A 22,493-nucleotide genomic window follows, 5' to 3' on the forward strand; every position below is an offset into this window, starting at 1 on the left:
CAACATGAATTTTGGATCTGATTACTCAGGAATATAACATTAAAAGTGCTTTCATCCTAACCCAGTGTATTGAATTTACCTTAGGTGGCTTATGTGATCTAATTTTAAAATATATGTGTGTGTGTGTGTGTGTGTGTGTGTGTGTATATATATCTTATAATCTTGCCTAGACTGAAAATTTGAATGAACTACACATATATAGTCTGTGATGTTGATCAGAGATGAAGTACACATCCTGTGTTATTGCAAAACTTAAAAAATTAGATATAAACATGAATGATTGTCTTTTAGTTGTATTTATATGCTGGGGTTAGATTTGTTTTCCTCTACTTAAAAATAAAATTCTGGGGAAGTCTTGACTTCAAAGTACTGATATTTGTAAAATTTGTTGCTGTTGTTGCCCAGTTGCTAAGGCATGTCCAGCTTTTTGCCACCCCACAGACTGCAGCATGCCAGGCTTCCCTGTCCTTCACTATCTCTGGGAGTTTGTTCAAATTCATGTCTGTTGAATCAGTAATGCTAGCTATTTAATTTTGCAGCAGACATTTCAGAAGCTTACATTTCATTTCAAATCTAAAAGTTAGTGACATCGTTCATTAAACTAGCAAATATTTATATTAGTTGTTACCCTGTGTCAGGATCTGAGTAGACATTAGTTCAAGACACAGAGACCCTGTAATTCACAGAGCCACCTCTACTGAGATAAATCCACCATCACAATTAACCTGGGTGATGTGAGAGAAAGGAGCTGGAAAGGTACACGCAACAGGGTGATGGGAGGAGGCTGGTCTGAGGATTTAAATTGAGACCCGAAGAAGATCTGGCTTTTAGAAAATTCATGAAAAAACCATTCGAAGGGTGTTTAAGGTTGCAAGGTGGGAATGACTTTTTCTTTTGGTAATGTGTAGTTTTCGCAATTTGTAGTTTTCTGAAAGGACTACAAAAAGAAATGAGAATTCAGAAAGAGAAAACAACAGTTAATTATAAATGTTGGAACATTAAGGTAGAAACGTTTGGAAATTTTGAAATTTTTTAAAGCCTGCTCTTTTATTTTAATGTTGAAGAAATGGAGGTTCGGTGACATTGCCGTGTTTTGGTCATGTACCAGTTAGAAAATACTGGTTTTTACAGTTGAGAGCTTAAATTTTTACCTATAAATAGTTGGTAAACATTTACTTAGGTTTTCTCTATAATCAATAGCAATTGCCAAAGCCATATCAATCATTGGGATTTGCATCCCTTGTTGAGAAAAGCACGAGTATTTTGACACTTCAGTCAACTGTTGACTTTAGTCTCTGGCTTAGAAGTCACTAGGCCTTTTCTGATGCATTAAAATATAATTCTTAAGTTTAATTTCCATGTAGTCCATTTCAGTTTGGAGCCAGATATGGTCCATCTTGATTAAAAAAGAATTTTTTTATTGGAAAAAATGTGGTGATGCTTCCCATCATTTCCAGTTAGAGACATATTGCTTTGCTAGACATCTCAGTTACAATTTATGTACTATTCTTTTTGATAAATGGCAAAATTGAATTTTCAGGCCAATATTTATATAAATTGCAGGTATAATTTATAACATAGCTACCTACTTCTAATATTTTTTATTGCTTTGTGGAGAAATACTTTGAGGTTAATACTGTTTACATCTCTCTTTATTTTTCTTTTTAGCTTTTTAATCCATATACAGAAATCTGTATGAGTTTAGTTCTATATCCTAATAAAACCCTTCTATTTGGTGATGATTATATAAGGCAATTAACATTGTCTCAAGAGTTATAGTCAATGGGAATGGTAACTTGACAGATCAGAGAGTACAAAATATGTTCTAGACACTTAAAAAATTATGATTTAAGAACCTTGTGTTATTTTTGGAAGAGCTAAATATTTGGCTGCCCTCTGCATTTAATATAAAGAACTGAAAGTAAAATATTTTCATGTGTGCAGATGATATGATTTTTTTCAGTTTTATTGAGGTTTAATTGGCAAAGATATTTAAATGTACAACATGATGATTTGAAATACATATACGTCATGAAAGGATTCCCTCTCCCTACATTGAGTTAATTAAAATATCTGTCACTTCATATATTTCTCTCTTTTCTTTGGTGAGAACATGTGACAATTACTCTCAGCAAATTTCAACTATATAATATAGTGTTATCAGCTACTGTCACCATGTTATATACTAGATGTTTAGACCTTATTCATTTTACAGCTGAAATTTTATGCCCTTTTATCAGTTTCTCCCTATTCCTATTCCTCCCATGCCACCCCCAGGCAGCTATTTGTCTACTCTATTTCTATAAGTTCATTTTTAAAAAATTCTACATATAAATGATACTATGCAGTGTTTGTCTTCCTCTGTCTTATTTTACTTAGCACAGTGGCCTCCAGTTTCATTCATTGTTGCAAATGACAGGATCTCCTTTTTTTTTTTAGGCTGAATAATGTTTTTCTCTGTCTCTCCTTCCTTCCCTTTCTATATCTGTATCTATATATCTATACATAGATTTTGTTTCCTGAGAGCACTTTTATTTCAGTGTCCATGTTATATAATTTAATGGGAGAAAATTATCCTTTGTCTCTGTACCAGAAAGAACTGTTTTTAAATATCTTTTGTGATTTTATCTTGTGAACACTGTGATTTCTGAAACTATTTCCTTCTTTACATTGTTAGAATAATACAGTCACTTTTATAGCTTGTTTTAAACAAGTATACTAAGCCTCAAAGCTTGGTTTTTTTAGTGCTAACCATACTCTTTTATTTTTATATTTCCTTTAAAATATGATTTTCCCATTCTTTTTTCCTTTTTATTCTGCTATATATGCTTTTGTAAGCCTCCTGAAGCCTTTTCTGAAAGAAAAGTTGAGAAATAAATAGAATTTGTTGAAATTTTATTCCATGCATGGAACTATCATCACAAAATAAGCAAATCTCTTTTGCTTTGGCAAGTTTATTAAAAGGACTTATTCTGGGTTCCAGTTTTAGATGAAGGGGTTGTGAAACACTACAGAATCAGACAACTGGATGAAGGGGGCTTTTTCCTCACCCGGAGAAGAACCTTTTCAACACTGAATGAATTCGTGAGTCACTACACCAAGACAAGTGATGGCCTGTGTGTCAAGCTGGGAAAACCATGCTTAAAGGTGAACTGCTTTCAAGCTGTGTTCCTTAATTTTGAAGTCACTTTTTTCCTTCAGATATTGGAGTTTTTTGTCATATGATATGTTAGCTCGGGAAAAAAAAGGTCATTGAACATCTAAGGCATGGATAGGCAAACTATGGCCTATGAGCCAACACTACCCCACATTTATTAATACTTTTATGAAAGTGTAAAGTGTTAGTCGCTCAGTCGTGCCTGACTCTTTGTGACCCCATGGACTGCAGCCCACCAGGCTCCTCTGTCCTTGGGATTTTCCAGGCAAGAATACTGCAGTGGGTTGCCATTTTCTTCTCCAGGGGATCTTCCTGACCCAGGGATCGAACCCCGGTCTCCTGCACTGCAGGCAGATTCTTTACTGACTGAGCTACCAGGGAAGCCCCAATATTTTTATAAATAAGTTTTATTGGAACATAGACTTGCTCATTCATTTACAATCGTCTTTGCCTTTTTGCTGTAATTTTGCAGAGTTTGGTAGTTGAAACAGAGACTATATGGCTCACAAAGTCTAAAATATTTACAATCTCATTCTTTTCAGAAGAAGTTTGCCGAGTCCTGACCTTAAGCAATCACTGAACACAGAAAATATTCTTTCTTTGCACTAAGACACTAATCTAACATCCTGATATTGGAGCATTTAATGATATGGCTGGAGGAGAAAAAAGTGCTGGAATATAATTCTTACTTAGATGATCTGTATTCAAGAATATTAACATGAAATGACCAGGTTCATTATCCAGTTGTCTGCATATAATAGATATCATTTAACTGTTGAACAGTTTGTTTGGCCTGGTTTTTGGTGGAAGGAGATAATATTTATAGAATTTTTATCTACATCTGTCATTAAATTCCATTGTTTGCATGTTTTACCTAAATGTGTTTAAAGTTAGATAGTGGTTAGTCACCCTAGTTGGGCAAAGCCTCAGCTCTTCATCAGAGTTCAGGTCTCATGTACAATCAATGGTATAGCCAGTCCTGTGGTTTATACCTGGATGACTGCTGAAAGCTTCCTGGTGATGCTTGATTATAATGCTATAGACAAATAGAAGCCGAAGAATTCTGATCATTATGTAGGCAATTTATTGAGCTAAATCCTGCCAGGTGAATATGCAATTTGGTATAAGCATATACATCTTGGGGTATCCACAGTGGCTCAGTGGTAAAGAATCCACCTGCCAATGCAGGAGACGAGGGTTCGATCCCTAGGTCGGGAAGATCCCCTGGAGGAGGAAAATGTAATCCACTCCAATATTCTTGCCTGGAAAATCCCATGGACAGAGGATCCTGGTGGGCTGCAATCCATGGGGTCACAAAGAGTCAGACACGACTGAGCAACTGAGCATGCATGCATATACATCTTAGATGGTACAGAAATGACCTCACAAGAGTATTTAAGCTTATGCTAAGAAATAGCTCACCTGATACCAAGACATGACTTAAAAATACTTAGTTTAACTAATAGTGTTGAATTCAGATAGGGAAAAGATTTACAAAACATAGGTGACCTTCTGTGCCCTCAAGATGCCAATGACTTAGTGGAGGAAATAAGATAAATATCTAATGACAGATGACAAACTAGACTGAAGTATGAGAGCAGAGGCCTTGCCTGTTTAGTTTACACAGTGAAGCCTAGTTGGTGCTTGAAAAATATTTATTTATTAAGTAAATGAATGAACAGATAAGTAAATTTAATTGAAAAAAGATGAAATTAATTATGAGAAATTTGATGATACATATGGTAGATGCTATGGGTCAGAGAGTTGGGGAAATAACTGTGGATGAGATGGAACTTCATTTGACCTTGACCCTTGATTTAGGTAGGCAAGGATACAGAGAGAATGCTCACCAGGTAAGTGGGAGGAGGACATTTGGGTTTGGGGTGGGACAGATGGACAGCAAAGTGTCTGATGTAACAGGATTTGGGAGGAGAGCAGCTGGATGAGGTAATAGCACAGATTCTACCACTATTGCTTTTCATTTTAAAGTAATTGGGATAAAATTTACAATATTTTGTTTTTAAGAGTGATGTCTCTAAAACTACCTAGGTTATTATTTTCAAACAAAAAAATTGTTAAATATAACTTTTTTCTTACCAGTATTCTAATTATTCTGTGAAACAGATAGAAGTCCCAGCTCCCTTTGATTTGTCATATAAAACTGTGGACCAGTGGGAGATTGACCGCAACTCCATACAACTTTTGAAGCGATTAGGATCCGGTCAGTTCGGTGAAGTGTGGGAAGGCCTGTGGAACAATACCACTCCAGTAGCAGTAAAAACATTAAAGCCAGGTATGGGCACCAGGATGGCATACATTGATTTTTATAACCTACTTGCCATTATAAATGTTCAAGAGGTCATGGGACAGCTGGTTTGGACACCAAGCAAGTGTTTTGCTAGGTGACCACAGTACTCGATCCCAGCACCTGAGATTTTCACAATTACTGCAGATGTGTGGTTTTGAACCCTAATCCTGTTGAAAACTGAGACTAACCTTTACTGTCCAATCTTATCATCTTTTTTCCAAAAAAGCAGCAGCTAGCTATCCATCCTAACATCACTCTCTAAGGAAGGCCTTTCACAGGTCAAAAGAGAACAAAAAAATTAGATTCTTATATTAAAAAAAAAGCTCCACGATAGTTTTCTCTCCAGCAGGAATAATTATTATTGATTTACAGTGTAATAGCAGCAAACAGCTTTGGTGATTGCTTAAATGTCTTCACTTCACTGGGGCCATTAATCAATCTTCTCAGCTATTTATTGCTTAGCAGACTGCCATGCAATAAAGACGAGCCTGAAATCAACTCCCACAGTAGCTTTGACAGGCAAAAATTAATATTTAATGTTGCATTGAGATTGGGTCTGCTTGCTGTGCAGCTGGTCCAGCTTCCCCTGCAGAAGCTCCTGATGTCCTCTGGTTCCAGCTCTAGTGGATGGTCTGATTTGGCAATGATTTAAGCTTTGCTGATAGTTCAGATGGTAAAGAATCTGCCTGCCATGCAGGAGACCTGGGTTCAATCCCTGGGTTGGGAAGATCCCCTGGAGAAGGGAATGGCAACCCACTCCAGTATTCTTCCTTGCCTGGAGAATTCCATGGACAGAGGAGCCTGGCAGGCTGTAGTCCATGGGGTCACAAAGAGTTGGACACAACTGAACAACTAAAACCTACACGTACATAAGTGGCCAGTATCCCATGAATCTGATAACCACCCAAAGCATCAACATAGAAACATACTGTAGATAAATTGTCTGAATCATAATTGATTCTGATAATTATGAAAGATCATAATTGATGCTTTTACTGGAAAGTTCATGAATCAGATTATTTGGGGGGTGGGGGCAGGATCCCACTATATATGTAATTGACCATAGGCCAAACTAATTATAACAACCCTAAGTGGTCCCTTATTATGGTGTGGGTGCCTCTTTTATTCTTAGCTCCATTTTGCCACAGTGATTCAAGACTTTAATCCTATTTGATTATGTGGAGCAAACCAGTGGTAGAAACTGAAATGAGGGAGCTCAGTAAAAATTGATGGAGAAGAGAATAGGCCATTTCCCCATATTCTTCCTCTGTAAGTCCTTGCCTCTTCTCCTTAGTCAGTGAAGAGATATTTATAGTTGATCTGTTTGGTTTTCCTAAGAATATGATTGCGAATAATAGTACAAACATGGTCAACACTCATTGAAAACATACGTGCCAGACAATACTATTACCCTGACATTGATTCTATGATGTTGGTGGAATTATTAGTCATGTTTTAGAGATGAAGAAACTGAGGTTCAGAGATGTTTGGTAATTTGTTCAAGATCACAAAGTGAGGTAGGGCTTGATTGAACCTGGGTAGTGAACTTTTAGAGTCTCAAATGGCATACCAAAGGATAGATTGCCTCTGTGAAATAGACTGCAGGTCACATGTAACTCCTTCTAACCAAGTATTAATGAACAAGTCAGAGTATTAGCTTGGAGTGTCAAAGCTTATCCATGCTTGAGGTTCAAATATTAGCTGTGAAGTCTTCAAAATGAGAGAATAGGAACAAAATGGACTCTCTGAACATCAGTGAAAATGTTTGCACTATTGATAGTGAAATGACAGTATTCCTTCAATTACATCAGTGACTCTGAAACATCATATTGTATAAGAAATAAAATATTTTTAAATGACTAATGAAATGTAAACTCCAGGTAGCCTTCTTTCTATTAAATTCTATGTGATTGTAACTACTTGGCATTTTGCATGTTGAGTCAGAGTGGAGTCAATATAAATGCAATTTAACTTAGATGAGTCTGCAAAACAGGCTCCAATGTCTCCCTTATCAAGCTATTAAAACTCCAACTGTGGAGGTATTAATACATGAGAAAATGTGGAATGTCAGTTTCAAGTGGTGAAAAAAACATTAATTTGGGGGAGGGACCCATGAATGTTTTCTGCTTGGTCTATACTATATGTCCCTACAGAATTAAAGACACAAACATGGTAGAATGTCATTGCTTTTTAGGATAATTTTCAAGCTCTTCCCACAGTGGGTACCAAGGACAGGGCAATGATTAGTCTTTGGATTCTGGGCAGAAAAACTCACTGCAGTAATTAAACATTCAGTGTCTTCCAGTGTTCATGTTATTAGACTGTCTTCTCTTTGTATCCCTAAGATGCCTGCCTTATTTTATCAATTAGACTGTCAGTCTCTCCTTTTCCCTTCATTTTTCATATGGACCTGAATCAACCTCTCTTCACCTGCAGGTCATAATATATAAGCTGCACAGCCCTGATGCACCAACACATCAGTTATTAGGTTGCCCTGGTTGAACTGATTCTCTTCCTTGATAAATCTGAAGATTTGTGGCACCAATACTCTTACTTTACTGAGAGGCAGGAAGCAATCTCGGTGATTCCCACCAGGCTGCTCTGAGGACAGGAATGCCTCAATAACATAAAGTGATTTTCCCCTCTTCTTGTTTCAGGTTCAATGGATCCAAATGACTTCCTCAGGGAGGCACAGATAATGAAGAACCTAAGACATCCAAAGCTTATCCAGCTTTATGCTGTTTGCACTTTAGAAGATCCAATTTATATTATTACAGAGTTGATGAGACATGGAAGTCTGCAAGAATATCTCCAAAGTAAGCTGAAGACTTAATAAAAGGAAAAAAAAAGAGGAATTTAGTTTAGTGAATCCTATAAATGTCAATTTAGCAAGCCTTCTATAACCCAAAGGATATTTACTATGGCATATCTGTGACAATGAATGTCTTAACATTGAATTGCTCAACTACTTTTTAATAGGCTGTATGCTGTGCACTCAAAGGGAGGAAAAATATTTATGTAGTGGAAGAACAAATTGTTCACCATAGACATATCAGAGTACTTAAATGTAATGTGGAAAATTGAAGAATAGATGTTTTGCCTGATCCTTTGTTTCCTACAGTAACTAATTGAACAATATCAGTCATGGAGCAGTATTTTCCATGGCCCAGAATTAGGAGACATAGAATATTTTTGGGGGAAGGGAGGGAAAGTTACCCTCATTTTCATCTTTGTCAGTTTTTGACAACACTGTGCTTATTGGTATTTAAAATACTTCCAACTGCTAGAAAACATTAGAATCAGTTCAGTTCAGTTCAGTCGCTCAGGTGTGTCCGACTCTTTGTGACCCCATGAACCACAGCATGCCAGGCCTCCCTGTCCATCACCAACTCCCGGAGTCCACCCAAACCCATGTCCATTGAGTCAGTGATGCCATCCAGCCATCTCATCCTCTGTCGTCCCCTTCTCCTCCTGCCCTCAATCTTTCCTAGCATCAGGATCTTTTCTAATGAGTCAGCTCTTCGCATCAGGTGGCCAAAGTATTGGAGTTTCAGCTTCAACATCAGTCCTTCCAATGAACACCCAGGACTGATCTGCTTTAGGATGGACTGGTTGGATCTCCTTGCAGTCCAAGGGACTCTCAAGAGTCTTCTCCAACACCACAGTTCAAAAGCATCAATTCTTCAGTGCTCAGCTTTCTTTATAGTCCAACTCTCACATCCATACATGACTACTGGAAAAACCATAGCTTTGACTAGACGGACCTTTGTTCTGGCAAAATAATGCCTCTGCTTTTTAATATGCTGTCTAGGTTGGTCATAACTTTCCTTCTAAGGAGTAAGCGTCTTTTAATTTCATGGCTGCAATCACCATCTGCAGTGATTTTGGAGCCCAGAAAAATAAAGTCAGCCACTGTTTCCACTGTTTCCCCATCTATTTGCCATGAAGTGATGGGACCGGATGCCATGATCTTAGTTTTCTGAATGTTGAGCTTTAAGTCAACTTTTTCAGTCTCCTCTTTCACTTTCATCAAGAGGCTCTTTAGTTCTTCACTTTCTGCCATAAGGGTGGTGTCATCTGCATATCTGAGGCTATTGATATTTCAGGCTTAAAAGCAGACATATACTATTACTTTATTTTTACATCTGCTTCCTGTAGTCTGAGAAGACTTAATGGTACTGTAGAATTTTGATGTTTATTACAAATGAATAATTTAATAAACAGAAATATTATAAGCATTAAAATGAGATGTTCAAAGAAATGGAGATCAAGTACTGAGAGAACAATTCATGCTTAAAGAAGAGGCATTTTCTTTACTTTCTTGACGTGTCAGAGGGGGACTGATACAATGTATGAGGTAAAGAGAGGTGAGAATAACAGAATAAAGATATCAGAAAGATAGGAGAATTTTCTTATTTCAGGGTGACTGGTGAAGCTGGTGATATTAAATTGCAAAACTAGATAAGAACAAAGAGCATAAGACCTGCCAACTGATGTTAAAAACAGAAAATATACCTAGCTCCCTTGCATAAAGATAAAATATTTAACAGTCCTGTGTTACCCACCATAGAGAGACTAACCTCAGCACTGACTCCTTTTGCCTTATCCCCAAGGACAAAAGTACAGGTGCCATCTCAGGTTATCTGTAACAAAAATGTTTTGTCAAATGATAAGCCTTCATGCTGTTAAATAGCACTGTCAATTCTCAGTCCTAAGAACTATCAACAGTGTTCAATTCAATGGATACTCTCTCCTTCTGGAACCACTACCTTCATTTGGCTACTGGGACATGTCATCCAATGGCCTTTTCTCCTTTTTTTCTTTCTGGTTCTTCTCAATTTATGTGATTTCCCTCATCTCCCTGACCTCTGGATATCTTGGGATTTTCCAAGACTCTTTTGCAACATCACTAGATTTCTTGCTAATCTCAACACTCTTATTGTTTAATAATATGTTTTACCAATTGCCCAAATCATATCCCTCCATTACTTCAGAGTCATATATCCAACTGCCTTTGTAACTTCTCTATGTGAATGCTGTATCAGTCTGGATGATGTGGGATAATATGGGTATAATGCAGTAATAAACTCCTGCAAATCCCAGAGGCTTGACACAAGTATTTATTCTTGCTCATGCTACATATGAAAAATAGACTGGCTGGTGTCTCAGGTCTGTTGATCCCCTTGTCAGGAGCCAGAAATATGACTAATCTCATTCTGTCTCTTAAAGTTTCTGACCAGGAGTGACAGCGGTGATTTCTGTGCCCTGTTCATTTGGTTAAATCAAGTCAAAGGGAAGGGGAGCACAACCCTCTAAAGTACTTAAAAGCAAGAAAAAAAAAAATTTATAAATAGCCCTCATTTCTGCTACATATGTCTATTGGATATCTCAAAATAACATGTCCAAAAACCAACCTCTGATATTAGCCTTGGTAATCTGCCCCTCTTGAGGTTTTTCCTTCTCTGATGATGCCAACACACAGGCTTACTATCTCAATCTTCCCTACTCTCACATCCTATATCAGACCAACCAGAAAATCCCACTGGCTTGCTCTTGAAATATATCCAGGATTTTACCACTTCTCAACACCGCTACTCCAGTGCAAATCATCATCAACTTTCTCCTGGTTTCTGCAGTAGCCTTCTAATTGGAGTCCCTCTTTAGGTTCTTAACCCCTTACATTTCTTCTTAACACAGTAGCTGTGGTGCTAAATCTCTTCAGTTGTGTCTGACTCGGTGTAACCCTAGGGCCTGTAACCTGCCAGGCTCCTCTATCCATGGGATTCTCCAGGCAAGAATACTGGAGTGGGTTGCCATGCCCTCCTCTAGGGGATCTTCCCAACCCAGGGATCAAACCTGTGTCTCCTATGTCTCTTGCATTGCAGGTGGATTCTTTGCTCACTGAACCTGGGAAGCCCCTACTCATTTTGTAATGCATGATTTATTTAGATAGCTTATTTTTAGTCTCTTCTAAAATACAACTCAGTTTTAGTGCTTGAACAACGTCAGGCACACAGAAGGTGTGCACTAATTGTGTGTTGACTAACTGAATGAATAAATGATGAATAGATTAAGTTGGGGTTATTCTGAACCTAATCTGGGACTTGGGGTTACACTTGTTTTAAGACTCTTGATATTCAGCTTGAATGCCAAGGTACACTTATATTACATTGCAGACTCCTTTGACATTGAGGATTTCTGTAGCTGTTGATGTGTTTTACTCAGGGTTGAGCATGAATTCTGTTGTCTTTTGGGTTGATCCATCAGGGTCGAGTTGACAAAGGCCTTCATTTGCCAGGATTCTTAGTAGCCAGGGGGAATAAGGAAGGTGTGCTCATTACAGGCAATTCCTTCCGAATCAAGAGGGTTTCATTTCAACAAAGTGATCTTAAAATGAATCTGCCACTCTTAAACAGACCATCATGATAAATATTATTAAGCTGAAAGGCTCTTGAGTAATGGAACATAATGAAAATATTTCCTTGCTGCAGATGTAAATTGTCGCAGGTCTGTGAACCTTTATATCAGTTTTGACATAGGGCTGTTGTATTAGAAGTGTGCTCTGAGGCTGTACACATTTCCTAGGCCACTGCAGTCTTTCAGGGCAGGAAATGTGTTACTCAATTTCCTTCACTATTGTGCCTGTCAGTGAAAACCTTTTTATATCCACTGTAATAGGATTAGATGTTGTATTTGATAGTTGAAATAACACATTTTTCTATAGAACCATCTTTGTAGTCCCTAAGTTTGGCTGAATATTTTTTTTTTGTAATAAACTTCTCCAAAATGGGAGAAGCCTGTCAAAAAACTTTAGCACTATGGGTAATTGATGCCTGGTATTTCTTATTGAAACTTAAAGAGGATAAATACCTGCATCTTTTAAGTTTAGTTGGGCTTGTTTGCTTTCCAATAAATACTTGTAGAGCATCTAGTATATATCAGTATATTTTCTTTTCCTACGAATCAAGCTCCAGCATATAGTTCATCATTCTCATGGACAGTCCACCTATGGATTGATGCAGACAGGAATGTTTTCACTGAGATACCCTTTAACTGAACACAACTATATAGCTATTTACTGTGTGTATGAATTGAAGTCTCTTCATAGCCCCTGACTTTTTGGTGCTCTGGAGTGTCAGGCAGATTTTAGGGAGGCAGTATAGAATAAATTTATGAATCATGAAATTTCAGTCTCCAACATATCGTGGATTTGAATCTCTGCAACTTATTACCAGACAACCCCGATGGTCCAGTGGTTAAGAATCTGCCTGCCCAGTGCAGGGGACATGGGTTCGATCCCTGGTCTGGGAAGATTCCACATGCAACTAAGCCCCCGCATCACGACTACTGAGTCTGTGCTCTGGAACCTGTGAGCCACAACTACTGAACCCAAACATCCTAGAGCCTGTGTGCCCAACAAGTGAAGTCATGGCAGTGAGAAGCCTGTGCGCCACGACTGGGCAGTAGCCACAGCTCATGGCAACCAGAGGAAGCCCACACAGCAAGGAAGGCTCAGGACAGCCAAAAATAAATAAATAAATAAATATTAACAGAAATTATTATCTTTTCCTCCGAATGCCAGGAATCCCTATCAAACTGGGCAAACTACCTCCTGTAGTTGCTCTGAGTATGAGATGAGGTGACTTCCTGGAAATCAACCATATGGGATGGTTGGAGAGGAGCATATATTTTTAATTTTTTCCTGTAAAGACAACTATGTAGCACTTACTATGTGCCAGGAATGCTTCTAAGTCATACACTAGTATTAATTTAGTTCATTCTTCTAACAACCTCATGAATTCTTAGCATTATCATCCCCACTTAGCAGTTGAAGAAACTGAGGAGTGGAGAGGTTAAGTATAGTAACTTATTCAAGGCGGTTGAGTGAGAATTCAAACCCAGGAAATCTGGCTCCATAATCCATTAAAAATTTTTTTTATTTACTTATTTCTGTGCCTGGTCTTCATTGCTGCCCAGGCTTTTCTCTAGCTGTGGCCAGTGGCTACTCACTAGTTGCTGTGCATGATTTCTCATCGCGGGGCCTTCTCTTGTTGCAGAGCGCAGGCTCTAGGGAATGCGGGTCTCAGCAGTCGTGACTTCCCGGGCTCCAGAGCACAGCCTCATTGTTGTGGAGCACGAGATGGGTTGCTCCGCAGCATGTGGGATCTTCCCGGATCAGGGATCCAGTACGTGTCTCCTGCATTGGCAGGGGGGTTCTTTACCACTGAGTCACTAGAGAAGTCCCAGGGTCCATATTTTTAATTGCATACATAGCACTGATCTTATTTTCCAAATATCAACCTTTTATCTATTGCTGCATGATAAATTACTCCAAAACTTAGTAGCTTAAAGCAGCAAACATTTATTTCCTCACAGCTTTTGCAATCAGGAATCCAGGTGCAGATGAGCCAGGTCTCCTGGCTCAGGGTTTCTCACAAGGCTGCCGTCTTTTTATTTGCTTGTAAACAGGATTGTTTTATTGTTTTCTCTTTCTGATAGTTCATTATTACTGTATGGAAATGTAAATGATTTCTGTATATTAATTTTGTATCCTAAATGTTACTGAATTTATTTATTAGCTCTAGGAGTATTTTTGATGGGGTCTTTAAGATTTTCTGTATACAGTGTCATGTCATCTGCCAATAGTTAAAATTTTACTGCTCCTCTTCCAGTTTCTTTCTTTCTCTTGTTGATTACTGTGGCTCAGACTTCCAGTACTTTGTTAAATAGAAGTGGCGAGAGTGGGCATACTTACCTTATTCTGGATATTAGAGGAAAAACTTTCTGCTTTTCACTATTGAGTATGATGTTAGCTGTAAGTTTGTCATAAGTGGCCTTTATTACTAAGATCCTATTTAAATACACTGCTTGTATTAAACACACACACACAGTGCTTAGGTCTTTCTCATTTGAAAACTTTCCTTGGTTCTATTTAATTTCATTTTCTTAATTATAAAAGATGACAGACATGTAGAAAGGAACATGTATGATTTATGCCCTTTAGACATATAGATTTATTCTGTAATTGTAAAGTGAGCAAATAAACAACTATGCAGCTAATATGCAAATCAAGAATAAGAATATACTCAGCATTTCAGAAACTGCTCTAGTACGTTATCAATGACAATCCCTCACTATTATGAACTTCATGATAATTGCTCTCTCTTCCTTGACTTCATTTTCTTTGCTGGCTTTTTGTTATTTTCCCTTCTTGATTAGGTTTTTGGAAATTGATTTCTCCTCTTGCTATCTTCATGTCCTCAATTCCCACTCAGCCCTTCACCCTTTATACCCCATCTCCAGTGAGATTTTCTTCCTGTCACCAGTGTTTCCAATGACTTCTTAGTTGCTATATTTAAGAAATGCTTTTTAGTTCTTATCTTGCTGGGCTTATTTGACACTGGTGGTGACATTCTCGTCTCAAACTTTTGACTGTTAGGATGTTCTATCCTGGTTCTTCTCTCATTTTGCAGGCTGATTCCTCTCAGTTTTCTTGCAGGTTTATTTTTCTATGCCCACTGTAAATGTTGGCATTTCTGATGATTCTATCACCTCCCAGCAATCTCAGCAACTGTTAATGTTTAACTTCCACCCATATTCAATGACCCTTAAATCCATATCTCTAGCTGAATGCTTTCCTTTGAGCTTCAGAACCATATGCTTGTCTCCTTTTAGACATTTCCACTTGGGTAATCCACATGCATCTCTAGTTTCACAAATCTTAAACTGTTTAATTCGGATTAGGCAGCAACAATGATAGATAATAAGAACAGGTAGACTTTACTGAATTCTTCCTATATCAAGTACTATTTTAAGTGCTTTATGTGTATTAACTCATTTTAATTCTCTTTTAACAACTAATCCATGCGGTAAGGGCTTCCCTGGTGGCTCAGATGATAAAGAATCCACCTGCAATGTGGGAGACCTGGGTTTGACCCCTGGGTTGGGAAGATCCCCTGGAGGAGGGCATGGCAACCCACTCCAGTATTCTTGCCTGGAGAATCCCCATGGGCAGAGGAGCCTGGTGGGCTACAGTCCATGGGGTCACAAAGAGTCGGACAGGACTGAGTGACTAAGCGCACCATGAGGTAATAATAATTATTGCTGTATATATGGGGAAATCGAGGCACGGGAGTATTAAGCAGCTTGCCCAAAGTCAGGGAGAAATCTAAGGTGGAGCCCTGATTCAAATCTGGCACTCTAGCTTCAAACCAGTATTCCTCCCTCCTGCACTATCATTACCTCTCAGGTCAGGAGTTGTGTGTAAGACTCTTGCCCATAAATTCAATGCATTTTTGATGTTCGGCTTATTCAGACAAGGATAATGATAGTTTGGATTTATGTGAGACAATTTCAATTCTCCAAAAACTTGAAGACATCTATTAACAGTATAGCATCTCAACTATGCAGGGATGGCTGGCACTGTTTCACAAAGCAACATAAGATAACACTAATCTCTCTTTAATTATCAGACTGATTCTACTACATAAATTTCCTGTACTTCATTATACAGCATCAGCAATAGGAGAAACTATGTCTATGAAAGGTATACCATGTCTAGAGAGATGAGCAACCTATTCTAAGAATAACAGACTAAGAAAGGAACTTTAACACATGTATCAAATGGAGTACAAATGTAATATACACAGTTTATAACTACACATATAGAGCCTACATTTTTTTTTGTGAGCTAGTTTTTAAGAACAATATAATGGAAGAATGAGAACTTTTCATTGGCTCAACCATGCAAATTAGCATTATTTTTAGGTTCAAAGACTAAAACAAACTATACAATGAAAGAAATCCAGAACAACCAAATAACAATTTCCAGGAAGAGATGAGTCAGTGACATGTGGTATTCAAAATGGCAATAGCTGGACTCTTTCAGATATTTATAGCTGTGTTTGGATCATGTGGTTCTTTTGCTCCTTTCTCTCAGTAATGTTCATTTAGGGAAGGGAGGGACTCAGCTTTGAAATGTGTTTGAACTCTGAAAATTGCTGCCTCATTAACCCTTCATAGGAGATGGAACAGCTTGTACTGATTATATTTATTTTCTCAACAGATCATCACTATGGCACTTAATCCCACTGAGAGCTCACTCATCAGAATTCTTAGAATTTACTTCAATATTTCAAATGTTCTCCAAACTGAATCTCTTATTTTCTCTTTTTGCCTAGATGATGCTGGATCAAAAATCCATCTGACGCAGCAGGTAGACATGGCAGCCCAGGTTGCCTCTGGAATGGCCTATTTGGAATCCCAGAACTATATCCATAGAGATTTGGCTGCCAGAAATGTCCTTGTTGGGGAACATAATATCTACAAAGTGGCAGATTTTGGACTGGCACGAGTTTTTAAGGTGGATTTGGCTTTGTTTTAATTAGTTGGTAATGAGTCAAAAGGCTAACAGGCCAGTAGACTAGTAGCATTCCTGCTGTTTTTTTCCACAATATTTCTGAGAGTCCTGTGGTCCAAAGATCATGTCAGGATACCAAGGTTCTACAGACAAAACTACCTTCTGTTTCCGTTCACCAACTTGAAAGAAAAAGAGAAAACAACGACCAACCACATGGGAAAGTATGTAATTAAGTTTGCGGTTGAATTAATGATCAGTTTTTCATACCCAGTCTCTGGTGGCTCAGTGGTGAAGACTCCGCCTGCAATGCAGGAGACGTGGGCTCAATTCCTGGGTCGAGACGATCCTCTGGAGGAGGAAATGGAAAGCCACTTCACTATTCTTGCCTGGAAAATCCCACGGACAGAGGATCCTGGTGGGCTATAATCCATGGGCTCTCAGAAGAGTTGGACATGACTTAGCGATTAAACAACAATAGCCTCTGTCTGCCTTTGTTTATTTAGAAGCGGCACACTTTGTGCAGTTACTATATGTATTGCTGTTCACTTTGTGCCAGACTAATATGCATGCTGCCAGAACTCAACAGCAATCATTGGTTTTTAAAATACTGCCTCCCCCTACCTCCCTCAATTTTGTGACATCAGGCCACAAGACACTGATATGGAAAGTGTAGTATTAGCTGCTTTTCTCTGACTTTAAATGTTTATTTCTACATTATGTCCTAAAATATGAGTGTGGAGCATGAAACACAAGTATATGATTCTCTTCTGATCTTTATGACGTTGTCTTTTCTCTTTGTAAATTAATTAGATCCCCAGTGAGTTGATATAATAATTTAAATCATTTGGATCCTACTTTTCAGTAGTAGAAAATGGTTACATGGTAATTCTCAAAGTCAGTGGCTCTTCAATACCAGCAGTAAATAAAAAAAACAGGCTTTGTTTTCACTTTTTTTAGCTTGTTAAAGACCAGGTATAAAACCTGGTAGTGCTTCCAGCACTACTTTTAACACACAGTAGGATCTCAAACGGCTGTCCCAGTGGCTCAGCAATAAAGAATCCACCCGCAAAGCAGGGGCCACAGGAGTCTTGGTTTCCATCGCTGGGTTGGGAAGATCCCCTGGAGGAGGGCATGGCAATGTACTCCAGTGTTCTTGCCTGGAGAATCCCATGGACAGAGGAGCCTGGTAGGCTACAGTCCAGGGAATTGCAGAGTCAGACATGACTGAAGCAACTTAGCATGCAGGCACAGGCTCTCAAATAGGGTTTCCCTGGTGGGTCAGATGGTAAAGAATCTGACTGCAATGCAAGAGATGGGAGATTTGATCCCTGGGTCAGGAAGATCCCCTGTATAAAGGAAAGGCTACCCACTCCATTTATTCTTGCCTGGAGAATTTCATGGACAGAGGAGTCAGGGCACTGCAAAGAGTCAGATAGGACTGAGTGACTAACACTTTCACTTCAGGCTCTCAAATAATGTTTCATTAATGACTAATTTGCTACTGTACTTATCACCTGAACTAAACTCATTTTGAATCTTTTCCCTCTATATTTTAATGAGAAGTAGATTACAGATGGATGAGGGTGGCCAAAAAAAATACCACTTTAACTTGGCTTGATTCCTTAATGCATTAACAGGTAGAGAATGAAGACATCTATGAATCTAAACACGAAATAAAGCTGCCGGTGAAGTGGACTGCGCCTGAAGCCATTCGTACTAATAAATTCAGCATTAAGTCCGATGTGTGGTCATTTGGAATCCTTCTTTATGAAATCATTACTTATGGCAAAATGCCTTATAGTGGTGAGTAATTCTAAAGCGGGCCTTTCTGCTGTAGGTCACTTACTTAGGTGTGACTTTAACTGCTTTGCCCAGACTTAGAGGGCAGAGTTATGAGGCTGACCACACCATGCGCCTGTGGGAGCATAATAGATAAAATTTGATGATAATGATTTGCATTAATGAGGTGCTTTATTGCCTCCTTATCCTTTGCTCTTGAATTTCCATCTTATAGACAGTACTTGCTGTAGGATTTAGTCTTGACAGCCTGGGAAGAGAATGGAGGACTTCACAGTCTCTCCGAGGAAGTCAATTTGCTTTGTCCTCTAGGGTATCAGTATCTATGGATTTAAGACTCTGATTTTCAATTTGTTTTTTGTTGGTTCCATTGTATATATTTTAGGTATGACGGGTGCTCAGGTAATCCAGATGTTGGGTCAAAACTATAGACTCCCTCAACCATCTAACTGTCCATTGCAATTCTACAATATCATGTTGGAGTGCTGGAATGCAGAGCCTAAGGACCGGCCGACATTTGAGACACTGCACTGGAAATTTGAGGATTATTTTGTAACAGATTCTTCATATTCGGATACAAATAACTTTCTATGATGAACACTGAAGAGGAAGAACAAATAATGAAGCAGCAATAAAACCCAATAATCAGTTCAGCAATACAATCATATTAACCAGCTGTAAAAATGAATTTCTCTTCACATATTCAAGTAATAAGGTAAACTTGGCCACATGATATAAAAAAGATTAAATGTACATTTTACCAACTGGGCAATACCGAAGGACAGTCTAAGATGAAATATCATCTCCCCACTGCCTGGCCAAATCAAACGTACTAAACAGAGTTATTTTTCTTTTTAAAAGAGACTTACATTTCTATTTATTGTTTGAAATGCCGATCAAGAGGATCAACAGATGATACTCAATTTTTACTCAGTGACTGTTGTAGCATTTTCCTGTTTACTGATTAAAGTGGTTATTCATTATTCCTTGAATTGCTGAATCCCATCAGGCTGTTATTATGAAGGAATTTGATTGCTTTTCTGCACAGCAGGACCTGTGCTTTGAGATTTTTTTTTTTCTCATTTAAAATATCCTGTAACTACAATGATGGCAAAGCCATGTTAAATGACTTGATTGTACTTGGAGTAATTGCACATATTTTTTTCCCATGCATAAAAAAATGAAGCAGCTGTTGAGAAAAAGAATTAAAATCTCCCTCATTTTGTAGAAGGAAATGATGGAATTTTTCTATACCTCAATGTGTGTCATCTGAGATTCATCTACATTAGTTTTAGGCTCTTAATGTTAAGAATCAGATTGCAAAGCTGATGAGTTATTATCTATGGAAATATGCAAGAAACATCTAATAGCCTGCAAGATCTGAGAAATAAGTATCAAAATAGTTTAGGAAAACGAGAGATCAGTAGGATTGCTTTATGACCTAGGATTTCTGAATAATAAAAAAAATGTACTTTTGGCATATAGGCCAGATTTTCAAACTGACTACAAAACAGGTCAAATTCTGCTTCAGATCTAGAAAATAAGAATCAGGAATAATAAGGTTTCATAACCTTGGTTTTAACACTGTATTTTTTGTCTGGTTAGGCCAAAAGGGTTTTTTACTCATCTTAAGTTTTAATTAACCTTTGCAAGAATCTTATTTCTTTTAAGCAGTTGGTTTATCAAGTTTTGTGCCTTATTAGATAAGTATAGAGAGTCCTCAAAGAAATATATGAAAAGATCTTCTAATGTAAAGCAATATGAATGAAACAATTCATAAAATTTTGAGTACATTGAGAATATTTTGAGTATATTCTCTCATCTTTCTTTAAAAGTAAGGAAGAGCATTTCTAAGCAGTTACAGAAGCCCCAACACAATGTCGATTAAGCACTAAGTAAATCTGTAACTCTCTAATTGGAAGACAGAAGTCGTTAAAAAGGAGATAACAGGTCCCAGATGGGGAGTCGCTTGTGCTAAGCCCCAAGTCAGCAAACCTAGACCTAACACTTACCCTAATTGTAGTTTCAGCCTCTCCCAAGAATGTAACCTTTAACCAACCAGTCAACCTGGAATTACTGGGTCAGCACAAGGGTGGTAATCTGCTGGATAGACCCCTTCCATCCCACTTAGGAGGACAACCTTGTCCAAAACAATGCATTCTTGGCTAATAACTTCCTTTCCCCACCCCCTTTCCTGTTTTTAAAAGTCCTTCCTTTTCTATGGCATGGCCTAGCTGTTTTCTATTTGTTAAATGAGATGCTGTCTTGATTCAAGAATCACTGAATAAAGCCAATTTGATCTTTAAATTTACTCAGTTGCATTTTTGTTATTTAGCAAAGGAGAGAGGGTTTCATGAACAATACCATTAGCAATTCAGTGATGTTCTTGTTGCCCAACTCTTTTGAGGCCCCATGGACTGTAACCTGCCTGTCTCCTCTGTCTATGGGATTTCCCAGACAAGAACACTGGAGTGGGTTGCCATTTCCTTCTCTGGGGCAACTTCCTGACGCAGAGATCCAACCTGCATCTCCTGCACTGGCAGATGGATTCTTTACCAATGGCCACCTGGGAATCCCATCAATGGTGTTAACAAAGATCGAAGTCCTTTCCCAACCTTCCCTCTGCCATCAGCATTGTTCTCATTCCTATGATCACAGATGGCCATCAGAACCAACTGGGGTTCCCCTTTCTCCATCCAGCAAGAAAAATGGGATGTCTCTGTCTTTGCATTTTCAGTTGGATAAAAATCATTCTTCTTTTCAGGCAAGGTGGGGTCATATGCCCAGTCCTAGACCAATAACAGACTGTTTTGTGCTGACTTAGAATAAGTTTTGGGCTTCTGTGGTGGTTCAGATGGTAAAGAATCCACCTGCAATGCAGGAGATCTGGGTTTAATCCCTGGGTCAGGAAGATACTCTGGAGAAGGAAATGGCTACCCACTCCAGTATTCTTGTCTGGAGAATTTCATGGACAGAGGAGCCTGGTGGGCTAAAGTCCATGGGGTCACAAAGAGTCAGACACAACTGAGTGACTAACACTATTTTTCCCCCAGAATATGTTCTGCCACTGAAGCTGGGAATATGGGTACCTTTTCTGGAGACAGGCTGGGAGGTTGGCTTATCTGAATAAAATTAGAGAAGTCTGGGTAGGCGTCCATTAAGGAGAAATTCCCCTAGAATGAAGTAGCTATGCTATATACACATAATAGTATGTGTGTGTATACACTTAAGCTTTTTGAAACTAAAATGGGCCTTGTGGAGCTAACAATTATAGAGTCACTTGGTTCCTTCGTGTGTGTGTGTGTATGTGTGTTAGTTGCTCAGTTGTGTCCGGCTCCCATGGACTGAAGCCTGCCAGGCTCCTCTGTCCATAGAATTCTCCAGGCAAGGGTACCGGAGTGGGTTGCCATGCTCTTCTTCAGGGGATTTTCCCAACTCAGGGGTTGAACCCCAGTCTCCTGCATTGCAGGCAGATTCTTTACAGTTTGAGCCACAAGGATTATTGGACAGCAAATATTTGTAAGGGAAGGTCAACACTAATCTTTCTAATTATTTGACTATGTATAAGGTAACTTCAATTACTTGAAGTCAAAGAGTCTAATGCAAAGAGCAAATGATAAATAACCAGTTATTAGAAATTAAAAGAAAACAGCTCATTCTCTTTGAGCTTATTTCTAGGAGTTCAATCCTGCTTGAACATATATAGAAATGAATTAAAATATTCCCATTTCATTGTGAAAATTCAACTACTATATCATTTTCTTTTTGTAGTAGCTAATAACAATAAATTTTTTAGTAAGGTCTGATTTTGAAATGTAAAAAGAAGGTTATCCTTTCTTGTTTTTATACTACCTGAAACCCTTTTGACTTAA

At 38.3% G+C, this 22,493-nt stretch overlaps 1 protein-coding gene across 1 annotated transcript in view; it reads left to right on the forward strand.

Moving 5' to 3' along the window:
- FRK (fyn related Src family tyrosine kinase) overlaps nt 1-20,932 on the forward strand; it is a 97,351-nt gene extending 76,419 nt beyond the window's left edge. The window contains exons 3-8 of the mRNA XM_020894388.2: nt 2,984-3,147; nt 5,282-5,450; nt 8,123-8,281; nt 16,646-16,827; nt 18,462-18,627; nt 19,007-20,932. Of these exons, the coding sequence (XP_020750047.1) occupies nt 2,984-3,147; nt 5,282-5,450; nt 8,123-8,281; nt 16,646-16,827; nt 18,462-18,627; nt 19,007-19,215 (1,049 nt within the window). The 3' untranslated portion in view covers nt 19,216-20,932. The remainder of the gene's footprint in view (nt 1-2,983; nt 3,148-5,281; nt 5,451-8,122; nt 8,282-16,645; nt 16,828-18,461; nt 18,628-19,006) is intronic.
- Nucleotides 20,933-22,493: the final 1,561 nt, after the last annotated feature.

The sequence above is a fragment of the Odocoileus virginianus genome, unplaced genomic scaffold (genome assembly GCF_023699985.2).
Source record: "Odocoileus virginianus isolate 20LAN1187 ecotype Illinois unplaced genomic scaffold, Ovbor_1.2 Unplaced_Contig_17, whole genome shotgun sequence".
In the NCBI taxonomy this organism is placed as follows: Eukaryota; Metazoa; Chordata; class Mammalia; order Artiodactyla; family Cervidae; genus Odocoileus; species Odocoileus virginianus.